This window comes from Octodon degus, unplaced genomic scaffold (assembly GCF_000260255.1).
Source record: "Octodon degus isolate 3935 unplaced genomic scaffold, OctDeg1.0 scaffold00233, whole genome shotgun sequence".
Lineage (NCBI taxonomy): Eukaryota > Metazoa > Chordata > Mammalia > Rodentia > Octodontidae > Octodon > Octodon degus.
The window spans coordinates 2454865-2474313 of NW_004524809.1; the positions used below are offsets into that span (position 1 = coordinate 2454865).

The 19449-nt window shown below is 49.6% G+C and overlaps 1 protein-coding gene and 1 non-coding gene across 7 annotated transcripts in view; both read left to right on the forward strand.

Annotated features, from left to right (window-relative positions):
- Ift122 (intraflagellar transport 122) overlaps window positions 1-19449 on the forward strand; it is a 63555-nt gene that overhangs the window by 23884 nt on the left and 20222 nt on the right. For 3 of the 6 annotated variants that reach the window (XM_023705919.1, XM_012512572.2, XM_023705924.1), the window contains 10 exons: window positions 901-967; window positions 1689-1835; window positions 3161-3322; window positions 5209-5284; window positions 12235-12426; window positions 12505-12643; window positions 13744-13946; window positions 14730-14867; window positions 16075-16239; window positions 17826-18023. In XM_023705919.1, coding sequence (XP_023561687.1) covers window positions 901-967; window positions 1689-1835; window positions 3161-3322; window positions 5209-5284; window positions 12235-12426; window positions 12505-12643; window positions 13744-13946; window positions 14730-14867; window positions 16075-16239; window positions 17826-18023 — 1487 coding nt within the window. The remainder of the gene's footprint in view (window positions 1-900; window positions 968-1688; window positions 1836-3160; window positions 3323-5208; window positions 5285-12234; window positions 12427-12504; window positions 12644-13743; window positions 13947-14729; window positions 14868-16074; window positions 16240-17825; window positions 18024-19449) is intronic. The other 3 variants (XM_023705921.1, XM_023705923.1, XM_023705920.1) reach the window with 2 other exon arrangements.
- On the forward strand, window positions 8166-8323 carry LOC111813872. Its single transcript, XR_002819004.1, has one exon. It is a non-coding gene; the product is annotated as a U1 spliceosomal RNA (small nuclear RNA).

Genomic DNA, 19449 nt, shown 5'->3' on the forward strand with positions numbered 1-19449 from the left:
ATCTGGCGGAGCAGCACCTGTGTTCAAGGCTCCCTGGCATTCACGCTTTCCCCCAAAAAAAAAAAAAAAATCTGGGCTGAGCAGATTTGCATGTTGTGGATGTGTGCCTGTTACTGGGGTGCTGGGCCAGGGTGTCAGGGCTGGAGGGGTCACGGCAGGTAACCAGTGTGCTATGGGCAGGCCACATCCTGCAGTGCTAGAGGAGGGAAGTAGCTCCTCAGAAAGCATCATTTGTCACTAAGTGCCAAGGGAACTCTGGCTGCAGAGTGCTGGTTATGGCAGCAGAATTTTCTTGTGTTTGAGGCTCTAGTCCCAGACAAGTTGGCCATAGCTTTATCAACCTTTATTTTCCTTGGAATAATTACAGTTTCCTGGGCAGTTGCAGAGATAGTACAGGAAGTCTCATGTGCTCTTCACAGTTTCCCCAAGTGGGTGCATCTTTTTCTTCTAGGCAGCACTAGGGATTGAACTGAGCTGCAATCCCAGATGGTCCTGTCTCAACCTCCCAGAGTGCTGGGATCACAGATGTGCTGCACCCCTGGGTTCCATCTCATGTACCGTTGTACCTATGAAAAGCAGAAAATGGCACTTAGGATGTGTGTATGTGGTGTCATGTTATCATGTGTGTGGATCCCCACCAGCACCCCAGAGTTGTTCTGCATACCCCTCTTGTCCTCTGTCCTATGGTCCCAAGCCCTGGTAACTACGAATCTGTTCCCTGTCTGGGTAACTGTATCAGCTGTGAGGGTCACGTGAATGGAATCATCGTATATCTCTCTGAGGCTGGCTTCTCACTCATCCTGAGCCTGGAACCCCCAAGCACTGTGTGCTCCCCTGGCTTCCTCCTTTTTGTTGCTGGTAGTATCCACCCCATCTCACTGCTGTTCCCATATGCTGCAGGGCTGTGGTCCCCGGAGCAGAAGTCAGTCACCAAGCACAAGTCTGGCAGCAAGATCACCTGCTGCAGGTGAGTGGAAGGCTGAACTGCACCTGGCTTCACCTTCCTGTCCCCTCCAGACAGACCTGAGCATGGTGCTTCTGCAGCTAGGTGACCTGTGTTCATGCCTGACCAGGGCCCTCTGCTTCCTTTTCAGTGGGAAAGACTGGACGGTGCCTTGCTCCTCAGACAGAGACCCAGAGGTCTCCCCTGTTGCAGGCAGTCCACAGCCTTCCCTGCAGTGGCTTGGTTGATCCGGTGTTGGGAAAGCACTGACTTTGCTACTAGCCCCCGGGTCTACTTGCTGTTGGTGGTGGACTTTGTGGTCTCAGGAAAGTGACCAGATCTTTGACCAGAGCCTAGAGTTTTGATAGTGGCATAGGATAGGCAGCAGTGTGTAGGCATGCAGCAGGCACTCTGTGAATGGCAGCTGCTCTTGCAGCTTACCACTGAGAGAGCCTCCAGGTGCCATCTGGATTCATATGTCATGTCTGTCACCCTGTCCCTGGCAGGGGTGCTCTCAAGTTAGGACTCAGGCACCAGTGTAGGGCTGTGCAGAGAGCGGGGTGGAGGGTCTTAGGGGAGGGGCCCTTGTGCTCTGAGCTCTCTGGGACCTCAGGAACCAGCAGGATATTAAACCTGTCCCTTTGTGAGTCAAGACCAAGCAGGGAGGATGAAACCTTGGCTGGTGGTTGCTTCTTCCAAACCAAGGCCTCACCCTGTGTTCCCTCCTCTGCCCCCACCTGTACAGCTGGACCAATGATGGGCAGTACCTGGCTCTAGGGATGATGAATGGGGTCATCAGCATCCGCAACAAGAATGGTGAGGAGAAGGTGAAGATTGAGCGGCCAGGAGGCTCCCTGTCCCCAGTATGGTCCATCTGCTGGAACCCCTCCAGGTATTAGACAGATGCCAGGAAAAAAAAAGGGTCCTTTCCCTCCCAAGGTCTCCAGAGGTTGAAAGTCTTGCCTTTTTTCCTGGTCTGACTGGAACCAGTCTTTCTTTCTTTCTTTCTTTCTTTCTTTCTTTCTTTCTTTCTTTCTTTCTTTCTTTCTTTCTTTCTTCCTTCCTTCCTTCCTTCCTTCCTTCCTTCCTTCCTTTCTTTCTTTCTTTCTTTTTTTTGGCAGTACTGGGTTTGAACCTAAAGCCTTCATACTGAGCTGTATCCCCAGCTCATTTTTAGGTTTTTTTTGTGGAACTGGGGATTGAACTCATTTTTAATTTTTAAGACAATGTCTCAATAAGTTGCCCAGGCTGAGCTTGAACTTTTGATTTTCCTATCTCAGCTTCGGAGAGTGCTGGCCTTATAGGGATTGCCACCATGCCTGGTTGTTCTACTTAAATGGAATTTTTAAAAAAGCCTGTCTGGAGTTTTGGAATAAATCCCAGCAATTTAGCTAAGCAGATGAGCTATGTAGGCCAGCCCCAGGTGTGTGTGTGTGTGTGTGTGTGTGTGTGTGTGTACACCAGCACGAGTGTTAATGCACGTGGTGTACACACGGGGAGCCCATTCCTGTGTGAACTGAGGGCTGAGATCTTTGCTGGGATCTGTTTTTGTCTTTTCTTTTTCAGTTGTTCCTCCCAAGTCCGGGCAGAGTATATGCTCAGCTGGTCATATATAACTTCTTCATGAGACTTTTTTGTTGCCCTTGTCCAATAGTCAAATCTAAGCCTATAGATGTCCTCCCAGCCTAGAGCCCCACAGTGCTCCCTCCTTCTCCAACCTCATACACACGTTCGTGTGACTTTAAGGTGGGTGATGGCACTAGAGGCTTTTTGTGTGATCCCGTAATGTCACTGAGCCGTCAGTATCTCTCCCCCAGAGTCCTCGGAAGGTCAGTTAAAGGGCTTAGTCCTTTATTGGCCCAGTGTCACTGTTCAGGTGGTTGCTGTCATGATTTAGGAGCTTGGTGGTCCTGCTGCCTTCGCACTCTGGGATATTAAGCTTCTTCCTGATGCATTTTGTCCGGCCAGGGTTGTACCATGCGTAGCTAATGCCATCAAAGGCCATTAGCAAAGCCCAGAGTTCCTGCTGTTTGATTTTGTGGCCACAGATGACTCTGTGGCTGCAGGCTGCCATTTTTAATTCATGAGCGGCAGGATGCCCACCGCACCTGGTGGTCACCCTCTTCTGGGTGGGCCCTGGCTTCTTGACAGACTTGAAGTGAGACTGTTAGTGCTGCTGTGGGTGACATGACCATGACCCGCCCTTACTGTTTGCAGCCGGTGGGAGAATCTCTGGATGAACAGAGAGAGCGAGGATGCTGAGGAAGGCATGGACAGCACATATTTTCAGGAGTTCTCTTCCACTTTGAAGGCAGCAGAGTATGATAGTCAGGGTAGTGAGGCAGAAGAGGAGGAGCCCACCGAGGAGGATGACAACCTGTGAGTGTCCAAGGAGCCAGACCCCACCCCAGGAGGGCATATACCACTGTTGGGCCCTTCACCAAGCCTGGCGAAGTAGGCTGGGGGACCTGCGGATCAAACCCTGGGACCTTGTGTGTAGGTCCTAACATGACCCACTGGGATTCAAGAAACTCTCAAAGGAAAAGGTTTGACCTTTCTGTGAAATCCCTGCCTGAAGAAAGCCCCCCAGCATTTCAGTGCGCTTTGCAGTTTTTCAGGGTGAGCAGCCAAATTCCTTCCTGTTCCTCTTGAATCAGGCAGCATCACAGAGTTAAGCCTCTTGCCAGTGACAGGAGAAACCTTTGAAAGATGTGACTTTTTATTCTGAGGGTGGTAGAACATGCCTATAATCTCAGCCTTCTGGGAGACTAAGGCAGAAGGATTACTAGGAGTTTGAGGCCAGCCTGGGTTATGTAATGAGTTCAAGACCAGCCTGGACTGCACAGTGAGACCTGTCTCAAAAAGAAAAACTTAGTTTTTAATGCTTGTTTGGTATCTCTCCATACCTGATTGAGTGCCCTTCTATGTAGACACCTTTCTGGACCTGTCCACTGCATCTCTCCTTGCACCAGCTGGGCCTATGGGGGTGGGCTCATCCTAGTCCCCCTGGCTCCCAGCCTTCTCTCCTCCCTGGCTGAGATGACAGGCGCCATCTCCCTGGGGCTGCTCATGCTGTGCTGTGGTCCTTGGGAGGCTGCTGGGGTGGGAAAAGAAGTCTCCCATCTGTGCCTCCATTTTGTTGTTGAACATGAGCTTTGGTTTTGAGATAGTCCCGGGCCAGGGTGAAGCAGCTGGTAGTGGCTTGAGCCCCAGCTCAGTGCCATTGCACCATGGTCACTGCAGACCCCTCTGCTTGCAGCCCCATGACATCCTCTTCCTTTTTTTTTTTTTTTTTGGCAGAACTGGGAATTGAACTCAGGCCCTTGTGCTTGCCAGGCAAGTGCTTATTCTACTGAGCCATCTTCCTGGCCCGACATCCTCTTCTATGATAGTGCTGATGACATCTTCCACTGTCCCTGAATGCTGGGTTTCACAGAAGCACTGCCTGGGGCATCTGTGTGCTCAGAGTTGCCACCAGTCACCCTCGCTGTTCTGAGGGTCACACTTCACTGAGCAGGGGCGTCATGGCAGGTTCAGGCTAGGCATCCCCTGAGTTGCTCTATGCTAGGGCCCATAGCCCAGCCCCCAGATGCTCTCCCCAAAGCACTCTATCTCAGACCATTGTTGGTCATTAGAGAGCCCACAACCCTCTTAAAAATCAGGTACAGTGGTTCACTCCTGTAAGACCAGCCTCTTGGTAGGCTAAGAGGACCACATAGAGGCCAGCCCAGGCAACTTAGCAAGGCCACATCTCAAAAAAAAAATAAAAGAGAAACAGTAATGTCACTCAGAAGCCATTTCTCCTGTACCTGGACTGAATTGCAGGAGAACCCAGTCATGGATGTCAGTTGCCCTCTTCAGGAAGAGTATGCAGTCCATGCCTGCTCTTCCAAGATAGGTATTCAGGCAGCCACCCTCATGTTACAGGGAAGCAGGGAAGGTACTCCTGGGCCTACAACCTTGGTCTTACTGTGTGTAGTGAGGGGTACAGTCCCAGCCCCACCAGCTCATGACCCTGGGAGCTATGAGAATGCAGGTCCTGAGGGTTGGACTGTGGGGAGAGGGAGAGAGAGAGAGAGAGAGAGAGAGAGAGAGAGAGAGAGAGAGAGAGAATTGCGGGGCGGTGGGGGTGTTTTGCAGCCCCCGCCCTTGGGACCCTGACAGCCCAGTCAGGGCTTTCTTTTCCTGTTTGGAAAACCTTAGGGCTGCCCTCATCAGCCTGCAGCCTCGGCCTCTCCTGACCCCTTTTGTCTTCTGTTGATTAGAGAAGAACACAACGACATCCTGGCTGTAGCTGACTGGGGACATAAACTTTCCTTCTACCAGCTAAGTGGGAAGCAGGTATGTAGCTCTGTGCAAAGCTGGCTGCAATCAGGCCTATTCTGGACTGGTTCCCTCCTTGAGATCTGTTACTAATTACGCATGGTCACTGTTAGCACGAGCTTATTGAACCTCAACTGCGAAAACAGGTGTTGTGCTGAGTGCTTCCTACAGCTTGTCTCATTTGATTCTTAACAAGTTCTGAGGGACTGAGGCTTATTCATTTTTTATTTTAGTTTTAATTTTAGTTTTTATTAGTGCATGTTTGCAATACGTGGTGCTCACATTCATCATGGAATAGCTACCTTTTAGAGAAGAAGAGGCAGCATGGTATTGGAAAAAAGATAGACATGTGGATCAGTGGAACAGAATTGAGGATAGAAAGGCTTCCCCAGATGTAGCCGACTATTTGATGCTGGACAAAGGGCCCTAAAACAGGAGGAGGAGGAAGGACAGCCTATTCAATAAGTGGCATTGGGAAAGCTAGTTATCTGTTTATAAAAGAATAAAACTGGATCCTTATCTCTCATCATATACTAACAAAATCAAAGTGGACCAAAGATCTAAACATTAAAACAGAAACATTAAACCTTCCAATAAGAAGGTAAAACATCTGAAGTCATAGGCGTAAGAAAAGATTTTTCTAAACAGAACCTCAATCACACAAGAAATAGCAGCAAGAATCAACAGATGGGATCATGTCAGACTAAAAATCTATACAGCAAAATATTCAGTCAATAAAGTGAAGAGGCAGCACAGCATTGGAAAAAAAATTTACCAGCTACTCCTCAGAGAACTAATACCTAGAATACACAAAGAACTCAGAAGAATTAAACCACCTGAAATTAAAGACCCAGTCAAGAAATGGGCTAGAGAAATGAATGATACTTCACAGAGGAAGAAATACAAATGGCCATCGAAAATGTGGAAAACATATTCAACATCTCTGGTAGTTAGAGAATCACAAATTGAAACAACGCTAAGATACTATCTCACTCCGGAAGGAACAGTGATCATTAGGAAATAAATGAGGAATGCTGGCAAGGCTGTGGAAAAGGAACCTCCTGTATTGTTGATGGAGTGTAAAGTAGTACAAGTATTATGGACATGAATATGGGGATTTCTCTTTTTTTAAACTTAATTTTATTTGTGTATTAGGGAAGGGTCTACGGGGTGTTCAAGGTCTTACTACTAGATCGGACTCCTAGTGATCCGCCTGTTTACAGCCTCCCAAGAGCTGGGATGACCAGCGTGCGCCGCCATACCCAGACTCAATTGCCATCTCAGCACATCCTGGGCAGGGGGGCCGGCACTGCAGGCCTGGGGACCAAACCTCCAGCCTATGCATCTGCTTGCAGGCAAATACGGGGATTTCTCAAAGAACTGAAATTAGAAAGAAGACCCAGATATCCTCCTGCTAGGTGTCTTTCCCAAAGAGCTTAAGTCACCTTACTACAGTGATAAATGCATACCAATGATTATAGCAGCACAGTTTATAATAGCTAAAATCCTGAAAGCGACCAGTATACCTTTCAGCAGATGACTGGATAGGCAAAATGTGGTATCCATATATAATCCATATATACTACTTGGCTATAAAGAATGATAATTTTTTTCCATTTATGTATTTGGTACAGTGTCTTACTATGTAGCTCAGACTCTTAGTGATCCTCCTGTTTCAGCCTCCCTAGCGCTGGGATTACAGGCATGCACCACCACAGTGTGCCCTGGGGGCAGGACTGGTGCAGCATGGGGAGGAACCAGGGATCAAACGCCAGACCCTGTGCTTGCCAAAGCAGGCACTTAGTCTGCTGAGCTATCTCACCACCCCTGAGAATGACAAATTTGAGGCATGTGTAGAAAAATGGTTGTCCCTGGAAAACATAATGTTGAGTGAAATAAATCAAAACACACAAGCTTATATGCTGTATGGTACCCATCATCTGAGTGAGGCAGTGTACAAAGAAGATGATAAAAGATGGCTAGAAAGGGACACGGGGACAGATCTTATCCAGTAAGGGAATGGTTGAAGGGAACAAGGAGAGGAGAGGGGTATGGGGAGGGGAAGAGGAAATGAGAGGACTGTGTCATGTACAGGAACCTAATAACCCAACTCAGTGCCATAACATGGGCTAAGACAAGCAGTATCAACAGGTAGGAAGGTGATTGGGGAAATAGAGGAGGGAGGGGAGAAGGGGATAAAAACAAACTATAGTATGTACATGTAACTACTTCCCAAGGTGATTATGAATTGCATGAATTACAAGCATGTACTAATAAAGAAGAAAGCTAGAAATAAGACCAAGACCAGAATGGGGAGAAATTGTTCCCATGGTCCCACATGGTGAACACATAGAGGATCCTGGCTTGACACCCAGATTGGTAGGATGATAAAGTGTAGCTGTGCCAGGAATGGTGGCGCACACCTATAATCCCACTTGGGAAGCTGAGGCAAGAGGATCTCTACAAGTTTGAGGCCAGCCTGGGATACATAATAAGTTCAAGGCCAGCCAGGACTGCAATGCAAGACTCTGTCTCAAAAAACCTAAAATAAATAATAAAGTCTAGCCATGGAGACTGAGTTGCAGTTCAGTAGCAGATTACTGGGCTGGCACGTGAGCCACCCTGGGTTCCACCTCAGCAATGACGCCATCAACAGCCTTGCTTTCCAGTGGTGACCTCACCTTTGTGCCTTTGCTTCCACTTATTCTTGAGACACTTCTGCCAGCCCAGTATAGAAGAGGTATGGGTGCCCGGGGCCTGCTTAATGGCACATAGCCTGATACGATGGGAAGCCTGACATGATGGGATGCCTGACAGGGAAGGTGGTGCTGCTGCTGCATGGGGTCCATGAGGGGTCTGGTAGAAGTGACCTTGGAGTAGGGTAGCAGAGGACAGTGGACTGTTGTCTAGGCAGAGGAGGTGATCCGTGCTCAGGCACAGGAGTGTGTGGCTCATCCATTGCAGTCCAGATGTGCTGACCCCAGTGACTGCCCCAAATGTGGGCAACTCGACTGTGTAATTTGTGGTAGTGGGGGACTGTGTTTGTACTTTCCCCTGAAAAAATAAAAAAGATCTGCCATCCAGGTTCCAGGCCCTGTCTGGTCATCTGCTTGGTGTTTGTGCTTCATCGAGCAATAATTATCAGCCCACTAATAGGCTGTGTGGGTGCTGTATGCCAGGCACTGTGCAGACAAATAACCTGAGATATTCCTAAGAATAAATAGGTACACCATACTGGATGAGTGGGGTCTTTGGGTTGGGGGTGAAGAGCTCATTGTGGTAATCCGGGCTGTGGAAATACACATCTTGAGGTTTGAGTGATGAGTAGCCCCCGTGTGCCAAGATGGAGACCCAGCTTCCCCACAGTGACGGTGGTGTCCAATGGCTGAATATCATCAACTCTTGGAGGACTTAGAATTAATTACAGGGTGGTGTTGGCCAAATGTGCTTGTGATAATGTAAATGTTGGTTGTGTGTAAGAGGATCTGGCATAGTAACAATTGTGTTTATTGAGATCTAAATGTGGTCTGCATGCCTCAGTTAACTCGTTAACCCTAAAACAAACCCACAGGTGGTGCTGCTGTCATCAGCATTCTGATGTTAAGGAGGACGAGGCAAGGATATCTGTGGGTCTCCTGCTTTGGGCACACAGGTCAACCTGTGGCCATGCCTGGTCAGGTCTCCAGCGGCTGGGGCACTAGAGTCTGTATTAGGGTTTCTACTAGATTAGTTTTGTAACAACCACTCCAAACCTGTCATTGAGTAATTAATTTTGCATTTATGATTTTACCCAGAAAGACAGAAAATTCTTAAGAAGTTTCTTAGCAGTGTTGGAATAGGTAAGAGTCATTACATTTTCCTACTCAGGTTCAGTAGGTTTTTGAACCTATATTATTTATGTCTTTCCTTGAACATGCAGATTTTGGTCCTAGGTCTTCATCCTCTCCCTCCTTTCTGGAATGTCACATACAATGGGGACTCTTAGGGGCCAGGGAGATGGCTCAGTAGAATAAGCACTTGCCTGGCAAGCACAAAGGCCTGAGTTCAACCTCTGGTTCTGCAAAAAAACAAAAGGGGGGGGACTCAATGACAGCTTCTTCATGACTCCTCTGTCCCTTGCTGTGTTTCTGCCATGGCCCCAGAGAGTCAGGACTTCAGTTCAATCTTGCAGCTGGAGTTTCCTAAATCTTTTTTCTGTCGGCACCTGTCACAAGCGTGCTGTCCTTGTGCCCCGCATGGTGACCACAGGGTATGGAGACCTTCCCTGCTGCTATCAGCAGCTGAGCCCTCAGGTTTTTTGTTTGTTTCTTTTTGAACGTGGTTGGTGATGCCTTACTTCCTGGAGCTGTGGGATTCCTCACAGACCCTTCCTGTCTCCTGAAGGTGCATGAGCCATGTACTTAGGCCAGAAACTTACTTTGCTTGGCTCAAAGCCAAACTCTATGGTTCCAGCTTGGGCAGTGACTGACCCTTCTGGGCAGGGCAATAGCTCGGCCTCAGCCAGAGGAAACTAGCAGGTTCCAGGGACTCAGCAGAGTTTTCCACCCTCTCTGTCCAGAGCCTCCCACCGCCCTCTGCTGCTGCCTTGGTGCCCATATCCTCTGCCTGCCCAGCATGATGCTGACAACATCTGTTCTTGGCTGCACAGCATTTGGAGAAGACAGGATGCCATTTCTGTGCTCCTGCCCACTGCAGTGGCTTCTCACAGGTGCCAGGGTTTGTGGTTGTCACCACAGGAGGGCCAGGCCCGTGGGAACTCTTGAGTTCTGTCTGGCCTTCTTTGTCCCTGCTCATGAAATTTTTGGTTTCTCTGTTAGATTTCCTAGTATTACATCATTTCTAGGGCAACTTGGTTGTCAAGCACTTGAAATTCCTAAAAAGGAAAGGAAGATTGAACATTGAGGGGAATTAACTAAGTTGTAATGGCAGCTGATTATTTAAAGGTTTTATTAATCTGTTCAAAATTGCATTCATTAAAGTTAAAATCATTTGGTTATTCATTTTTATTTTAGGTTTATAAATGGAACAATATTTGTAAATTTAATTTTGAAGCTTAAAAAGCTGAATTCCAGGGCCAGTGAAATAGCTCAGCAGACTAAGCACCTGCTTAAGCTAGCCCAAGGACCAGGGTTTGATCCCTGGCACCACATGCCATGTCGACCCTGCCCCTGGGTGTGCTGAGCAGGCCACTGAGACCAGGCATAGTGGTGCACGCCTATAATCCTAGTGCTGGAGAGGCTGAAAACAGGAGGATCACTATGAGTCCGAGCTGTGTAGTGAGACCCTGTACCAAATACATTAAAAAAAGCACAAAAACTGGGTTCCTAGAGTTGTCTTTAGAAGGTTGAATATTAGTTTAATAATATGAATCATAAAGAGCCTCTTATTCTCCCACAGAAGAGAACAGAGGCAGCAGCAGGATTTTGGGCTTAGGTGTAGTGTGGAGGCATGGACAAGAGCTGTGCCCAAACAGAGAAGGTGTTAGGATACTCCTGGGAGGAGGGGAGAGGCATGTATAGGCCCTAGGTCTGAGGCAGTACAAAGAACAGACCTAGGAGCCAGGCATGGTGGCACACAGCTGACATTCCATACCAGGGAGGCTGAAACAGGAGAATCACCACAAGTTGAAGGCCGTCCTAGGCTGCATAGTGAGTTCATGGTCAGCCTGGAGTACAAAGCAAGACTGTCTGCAAGAAAAAGAGAAAAGAAAGGAAGGATGTGCGAGATCGTGAGGCCAGAAAGAGCACAGTCCTCCAGGAGAGCACAGGTTCACTGTGGCTGAACACTGGAGGGTGCAGGCAGAGCTCAGCTGTGTGACTTGCCTGCTCAGGAAGGGAGAGAACGTATGGTGAGGACACTTTCACAGTCACATATCTGATAAGAATTTGCATCTAGAGTAAATAAGGAACTATTAAAACTTAGTCCTAGAATACAGACAGTCTACTTGATGAATGGGTAGAGTCTGTTACCGTAAACACTGGACACAACACCCAGCACCATCGGCCTGGGAAGAAACAAGCCACAGTGAGGCATTGCTTCCCACCACAATGGAGAGAGTAACATCCCCAGGAAGTTACATATGCACTGATAGCGGAGCACTCACTGACCAAGCATGTGGCCACTCAGAAGTTTAAACAGGAAGTCACCACATGGCCAGCAGCGCCTAAGGGAATGGAGTGAAGTGCTGATCTTGCTACACATGGTGAGCCACATGTGCAAGGCCACGTCCCGTGTGGCTCTGTTACATGAGATACCTAGAACAGGTGATCTGCAGACACAGGAAGCAGCGGGTATGAAAAAGGAATCAGGGCTGTTTGCAAGCATGGCTGGAATTTCTCTTTGGGGCTCTTTCAGCATTCTGCATGGTAGAAATGATTGTGCAGTTATGTGATTATATTGAAAGGCATGTAACTGTCCACTGTACATGGGTACATCATGTATTATGTGACTTATATCTCCAAAAAGTTTCTATAAACCAGGCCTGGTGGTACAGAACTATAGTCCCAGTTGCCTGGAGGCTGAGGCAGGAGGATCACTTGTGTCCAGGCCTTTGAGACCAGCCTGAGCAACATAGCTAGACCTTGTCTCAAAAAAAAAAAAAAAAAAAAAAAGAAATGAAACTTAAATGTTGTAAAGAGAAGTAGAATGGACATGGTTTCAGAATAAGGGACAGTCTTTGGGACTAAACTCAGTTTTGTGGAATACTAAGAAAAATAAGAGAGAAAAACTAGCGGTCTGGGGAGCCATCGCGTCACAGCTGGGGCCACAGTGAGGAGAAAGACTGTAGCTCAGGAGCTGAGCCCCTTCTGAGCATGGAAGTGGCCAAGGGTAGGTGCAGTGTGTCCATGACATGTGACCCAGCCAGTACTTGGTTCCTATCCACAGCAGGGAGAGCCCTCTCTGGCTGTTGTGTCTGATCAGGGATTCAAAGTGGTACCTTTACTGCCCTGCCTGTTCTTTCTCCCCAGGTTGGGAAGGATCGACTGCTGGACTTTGACCCCTGTTGCATTAGCTATTTCTCTAAGGGGGAGTACATCTTGCTGGGGGGGTCAGACCGGCAGGTGTCCCTCTTCACCAAAGATGGTGTGCGGCTCGGAACGATCGGCGAGCAGGGCTCCTGGGTTTGGACCTGCAGAGAGAAGCCTGATTCCAACTATGTGGTAAGAGGATGTCCAGGATAGACGTCAGGCTGCCTGTGTTCTAGACAGCAGGAGGTGGCTGATGCTTCTCCCCTACAGGTGACAGGTTGCCAGGATGGCACCATTGCCTTCTACCAGCTGGTGTTTAGCACAGTCCATGGGCTCTACAAGGACCGGTATGCCTACAGGGACAGCATGACTGATGTCATTGTGCAGCATCTCATCACTGAGCAGAAAGGTGAGGGATGGAGATGGCCCACAAGTGACAGGAGACTTCTGGCTTCTGTCAGGTCTTGCTCTTTTGGCAGGCAAGGGAATATAAAGATATAATGAAACCAGTGAGGAATGTCCCAACACTAAATTTTACAAATAATTCCAAGGGGTACCAGGACTGCCTGAGAAAGGGAAGCTGATAATGATAAGCCAGGGGCAGGGAAGCTGGCCTGCGTGGGGCTTTGTGGATCTTGATACTCCTGGATGCAACCTTTGAAGAAATAGTAGGGCCAGAGGCAAATCCTTCTGGTGGGAAGATCTGGGTTCCAAGCCAAGCCCTAACAGTCTCCCCATGAGAACCATGCTGGGTGGTGAGAGCTCCTCGCTTAGACTGTGGTGTACAGGGCATAGGGACCAGGCTGGGGGCCATTCTCATAGACTCAGCCAGCTGCCTTTGGCCCTACTTGGGAGGTCCCATGCAGGAAGATTCTGGCTGTGGCAGTGTGGCTTCTGGGACTGCTCAGCAGTATCCCTGGGGACATCTCTTCTGCCTGTTCTGCAGGAGGGAAGAGTCCCTGTCATCAAGGAGATGAGTGGGCTGTGGCCAGAGATGATCAGGTACCTGTGTGGACTTCTGGTAGCCAGGGGCTTGCTGCTCTGCAGAGATTGGAAATTCAGGTTCAGCAAGGGGTGACTGCACTGTTCTCTTTTCCATCCTCAGTTATGAACTCTGGACAACAAAGATTGTGTTGTATACAGAGATTGTGTCACATACTGAGACTGTGTCATGCGTAGAGCCTGTGTCTGGGCAGAGATCCTGTCATATAAAGAGATCCTGTTGTATGCAGAGTTTGTGTTGCATACAGAGATCCCATCACATATGGAGACCCCACTGTACACAGAGACCCCACTGTGTACAGAATGTGTGTCGTGTACAAGAATGTGTCGTATGACTTTGGGCCCCTGCTCAGCCAGGCTGCTTGCATAAGTTAGGCACTTCATCAAGATGTTTAATAAGTGTCTCACTTTAATTGCTGCAGCATTAAGCAAATGATAGCTTTTAATTTCTCCCCTTCTACCTCACTTAACAACCTTAGCTAGAGTCTGATTCTTTTCCTCTGACAGTTCGGATTAAATGCAAAGAGCTTGTCAAGAAAATTGCCATCTACAAGAATCGATTAGCCATCCAGCTGCCAGAGAAGATCCTCATCTACGAGCTGTATTCTGATGACTCTTCGGACATGCGGTACCGGCTAAAGGAGAAGATCCTCAAGAAGTTCGAGTGCAACCTGCTGGTGGTGTGTGCCAGCCACATCATCCTCTGCCAGGTGGGTGGCGGGTGAAGGTCCCAGTTTAACCCATCACCTGGGAGCGTGCCCTTTCTACCCAATCCAGTGACTTTCTGGCGCCTTTTGTTTTTCTGCTGTCCAGAAGGTCAAGCTCTACCAGAAGGATATGGGTCAGAAGAAAATGCTTTTTGTATTGTTACCATTTTGTCCTTTTGGGATTAGATACAGTTTAGTGGTTTAAGGTACAGCTTGGTGCCCCACAAAATGAAGCTAAATTTTTTGATAAGCGTGTACACATAGACTGTTGTATCAACTTAGTAAGCAAGGAAGTTTTATCTCCCGAGAGGGATTTTTTTTTTTTTTTTTTTTTTGTTTTTGCTTCACAGCAGGTAATGTTCTTACTGTAGATTTTTTTTTTTTTTTTTTTTTTTTCAGAACTAGGGATTAAACTCAGGCCCTTGCACTTGCCAGGGAAGCATTTATTCCACTGAGCCATCTCCCCGGCCCTACTATGGATTCGTAGGAAGTTTCTAGTTGAGTGTTAAGAGAGGTTGGGAAAGACTGAGAGGAAGCTGGTGGAGGTGATCTGGGGTTACCTAGTGCTGTTAGAAGTGACAAAATAGAATGGTTGCAGTTGTGTAAAATACAACCTGAGAACTTGAGAGTTCAGGGTACCACAGGTGACAGATGGGGTGTGGCATGGTGTGCTAGCTTTAGGTGGTGGCCTGCAAGGAGGACACAGTCACAGGGCTGCAGGGCAGGGAGATGTTTTCACCTTCCACAGGGGAGGCCTGAGCGCTTACCCTGGGGGTTGCTGCCTAGGAGAAGCGGCTGCAGTGCCTGTCCTTCAGTGGTGGGAAGGAGCGCGAGTGGCAGATGGAGTCCCTTATCCGGTACATCAAGGTCATTGGTGGTCCACCTGGCAGGGAAGGGCTCCTGGTGGGCCTGAAGAATGGCCAGGTGAGTGCTGCCCTGTCCCCTCAGGCTTACCTGGTGATGGAGTGATGGGCTCAGGGGCGGGGGACCTGGTTTCTGGAGGGCAGTCTAGCATGTGCTTCCTTGGGGACTGTCAGGCCAGAGCAGAGGCACAGTAGCCCTTGGACCCACAGTATGCCCTTGTCCGGGCAGAGCTGGTGCTGCCCAGCTGCATGGCAGTGGGTTAGTGGGTTCAGGTCACCTAGAAGGGGGAGGTTGACTGGCAAAGCAGCTTGAGTAACTGGTGAAGATGGTCTTGGAGGTCAGGGCTCAGTTGGGACAGGGAGTGGGTCACCACAGGCCTAGCCTGCACCTAGCAGTGCCAGTCCTTGGGATGGCATAAATGCTATCAGAACAGGGGTCCGTGGACATATAGATGTGGAGAATCTAGGCCACATGAAGCTAAACAGATTTCTGTATACATGGGTGTGTGAATATATGTTCTTTGCTCAAAATAAGAAAAGTTGTATGTGGGCTACAGAAAAACTTGAAAGTGAAAATAGAACTGCGTTAGCCGAGAGCCAAGCTGTGTGGCAGATGGCTCATGACCGTGGCCTTCATGTCTTCACTGGGGAACGAAGTTGCAGAACCTGAGATCAGTGGGTTCCATTAAGCTACAAGGGCAAAATGGGGAGAGGTAGAGACTTCCTTGGCCAGCACCATGTTGTTAAGAGCCTGCATGAGCTTTTGGTTAAGTTCACTTAGCAGCTCACTATCTATTTGACTGGGGCAGTCACCTCACCTCTCTGAGTCTCAGGCCACATCAAAGTCTTTTTTTTTTTTTTTTTGTGGAACCTGGGGTTGAACTCAATTCTACTGAGCTATCTCCCCGGCCCCCACATCAAGGTCTTGATGGTGTTTATCATCCCACTTCCTGCACTGTCTGTGGCCCTAATCTTTGTCAGGGCCTCCCATGACTCTGCAGTGTGAGCAATGAAATGAACAAGGCTCCAACCCAGGCACTGACAGGCCCCCATCACCTTGGCAATCCAGTAACCATGCTCTGGTGCCGAAAACAGCACCCATCCCTCGTCACCGCCTTCACGTCCCAGTTCTCTCACTGAGCACAGCCCCTGGTTGTGGTGGCAGCAGTGGGAGTTGTTCCTGTGGAACACATGGGCCTCCAGCAGCTTGGCGGGGCTCCAGCACCATTGCCATGACAACTCTCACTCTCCTTCTGACATTTCTGTAGATCCTGAAGATCTTTGTGGACAACCTTTTTGCTATTGTTCTGCTGAAGCAAGCCACAGCCGTGCGCTGCTTGGACATGAGTGCCTCCCGGAGCAAGCTGGCTGTGGTGGATGAGAATGACACATGCCTGGTATATGACATCCACACCAAGGAGCTGCTATTCCAGGTGAGGTCACTGAGACCTCTAGCTTGCTAGGCTGGGCTTCACAAGGAGCAAGGATAAGGGAGCCTGAGCCACCTAGGCACAGCCTGCTCCACATCCCCCCTTATCCCCATTCAGGGTCTGGGCAACTGTTAGCAGGAAGGGGCAGGTGCTACTGCCTGCCTGTTCACAAGAGCAGTAAGTGAAAGGACTGTAGAGATCTGAACAGAAGGGTGGTGGGGTGATGCCCACTCTGTTGTCTTTCTCCTGCAAGTGACCCAGGCACAGTGAGGACACAGGAGCAGGCGCTGCAGGAACCACAGACAGGGCCCCTCTTGGGTCTGTGGGGCAGCGCGATTCCTACCACCGGGCTTAAGAAGTTTGTCCTGGGGTAGGAGGCCCAGAGGTGCGTGGCTGGCTGGCTCTGCAGTGTGTGGGTGTTCTGCCTGGAGTGGCTCCCCCAGAGCCGAAAGCTCCCTCTGGCATTATCCCTATTGTCATAGATCAGTTAGGCTTCTGTCCTCCTTGTCCTCCTTGTCGTTGGCAGCAGGAGCAAGGCCAGGGGCTGTCTAGAATGAGGAGATGCTTCAGCACTGGAACCACCAGCCACAGGGGACTCACACTGACCAGCAGATCAGAGCCATTTAAGAGAAAAAGAGAGCTCAGCCTCTGTCTCCCCAGCCTGCCCCCGCTTCTGCCATTTTCCCCTTGCTGTGTGGTCCTGAGCACTGGTCCTTAGTCTCAGCTTTTCCTTCTTCCTGAAGTGAGATCAGCACATTCCCACACGGGACTGCTGATTCCACTGCGCCCAGCTCAGTGTTGGGCACAAAATAGGGCCCTTTGCCTCAGTGTTCCCCAGCTATGACCTGGGCCTAGGTCTGGGTGTGAGCAGGCAGGGTCTGCCCCTTGCTCCCTGTCATGGGCCCCTTCCTTCAGAGGCTCAGACACAAAGCCTCTCGTCTCTCCTGCCTGAACCTCTTTTCTGTTCTCCATGGCCCTTGCTCCTGTATTTTTTCAGTTGTGAGATAATGCCCAGCAGAGAATGCTGGGCAGAAAAGAACAAGCCCCTGCTACCCCTGGGGGCTTCAGGGCCCAGGAGAACACCAGGCAGGCTAAGGCGCCTGCCAGAGTATGGTGAGCATGCAGACACAACATATGATTCTCTAATTTTATAAACAACTCATTGTTCCTTTTCTCATTAAAAAAGAAACAAAACAGTAGTCATGACGAAAGAAAATTCAAGCACACTAAAACAAAGAAAAGAAGACGTGCCTACTGTTCCACCCTCTCAGAAACAGCCTTGTTAGTCCTTTGAATACATCCCTTTCCCACAGGGACCTGCATTGGTTCTTCAGTAGAAGTGGATTCTCCTTTGCTGATTGTGCTTAATATGGGGTGATTGCTCTGTCTGGAGAGGTGGGCCATTTTCTGGAAGTTCCTCACCCCACTGCACTGCCTAGAGCAGCTGGCTTCCACTCTGGCCTCCTCTCTCTCCCTGCCTCCCACCTTAGCAGGTTGATTCTGTGACCCAGGCTTTGAGGCAGACTTGGCTGACATGAGGATGGTGCTGAAGCCGGACGTGGCTCAGGCTCCTGATCCCTGCCCCACAGGAGCCCAATGCCAACAGTGTGGCCTGGAACACACAGTGCGAGGACATGCTCTGCTTCTCGGGTGGTGGCTACCTCAACATCAAGGCCAGCACCTTCCCCGTGCACCAGCAGAAAATGCAGGGCTTCGTGGTTGGCTATAATGGCTCCAAGATCTTCTGCCTCCATGTCTTTGCCATGTCTGCCGTGGAGGTGCCACAGGTACCTGGGTGCAACAAGACTGGGCAGATACTGAGATGCGGTGGGTGGAGGTGCTATGGGCTCGAGCCTGGAACCCTGGCTGCAACCTAAGCATCCTGTGTATCTCTGAGGAAACAGCTCAACCTCTGAGCTTCCTCCCTCTCAGTCCTTTCCTGGTTGGGACAGGGAGGGCTGTGCACTATGCTCATGGAGCCAGAAAGCAGCTGTCCAGCAGAAGCCAATGGTATAGGCTGTATATGGGAGAGAAGGGTGACAAGTGTGGGCTGGGGATGTGGAACCCTACACAAGTCCCTAAACTTGGAGGGTGCTACATGGAGATGCGGCAGGACTCTGCTTCCCCTGAGCTGGGGAGCCCAGTCTTGGCTGTGGGGCTCCTGATCCATCACAGAGTAGGTGGTCAGATTTGGTCCTGAGTTCAGATCCAAGGAAATGGAAGGAGAAAAGAGAGGTGAGAGAGGGGGGAGAAACAGTGGGAGGAGGGGCAGCTTCTTGTGTCCTTGTCCTCATCTGCTCCTGGGCAGCCATCCCAAACCCCAAACCCAGGCTCCACATCTGCCAGGAAGCTACTCTGCCTCAGTTGTGCCAATTGGGCTTTGCTTATTAAAAGGCTTTCTCCCAAGATTGCAATCCTGACCTCAAAAAAAAAAAAAAAAAAAAAAAAAACAGCCGTGAGGAGCCAGAGGGGCCAGAGGGGCCCTGGACTCCCTTGCCAGGACCTTTGTGCCACAGCCGGGGACCCTTTTCTGGCTACAGGGTGCCCTGCTGATGAGGGCAGCTGGGCCAGGATGGGAGAGACACTCTGTAGACAAAGTCCATTTATCTGTCGCCCTGCCCCCCACGACCCTGTGGCTGGGCCTCCACTCAGAGAGTGAGCCTGACCCGCTCTGGGGAGTCTGTTTCCCTTTCGACATCTGCCTCATCTTGTGCAAGAGCTGGTTTGTCTGTACTGCCAAGTAGGGCAGTGGCTCTGGTCAGGGGTGCTGCGGCAAGGAGAAGGAAAACTCCAAGGGTTCCATCCATTAAACAGCCACACAGGCCCCTGTTGTGTGCTCTTGTGCTGCTGTCCTGTCCCCCTCCCTGTCCTGCCATCATGTACGGCACAAAATCTGTATCCTGAGCACCTCATTTTGCTATTTGAGGCCTCATTTTCTTCTCTGTAAAATGGGGTTAATTTAGTTACTGTTATTTTGTGGTGGTATCTTGCCAAGTTGCCCAGGTGATCCTCCTGCCTCAACTTCCAGAGTAGCTGGAACTGTAGGCCCAGGCCACCATCTAGGTTTGCAATACAGTGAATTAGACCTGCCCTCAGGTTTTGTGTGGCCTACTTCTTGTTAGGTCCTTACGGCAGTCATAGAATAGCAAGAACAAGATGGAGGGTACTGACAGAAGTTCAGGAAGGAAAGTTGCTATGAGGGGAGCTTGTGGG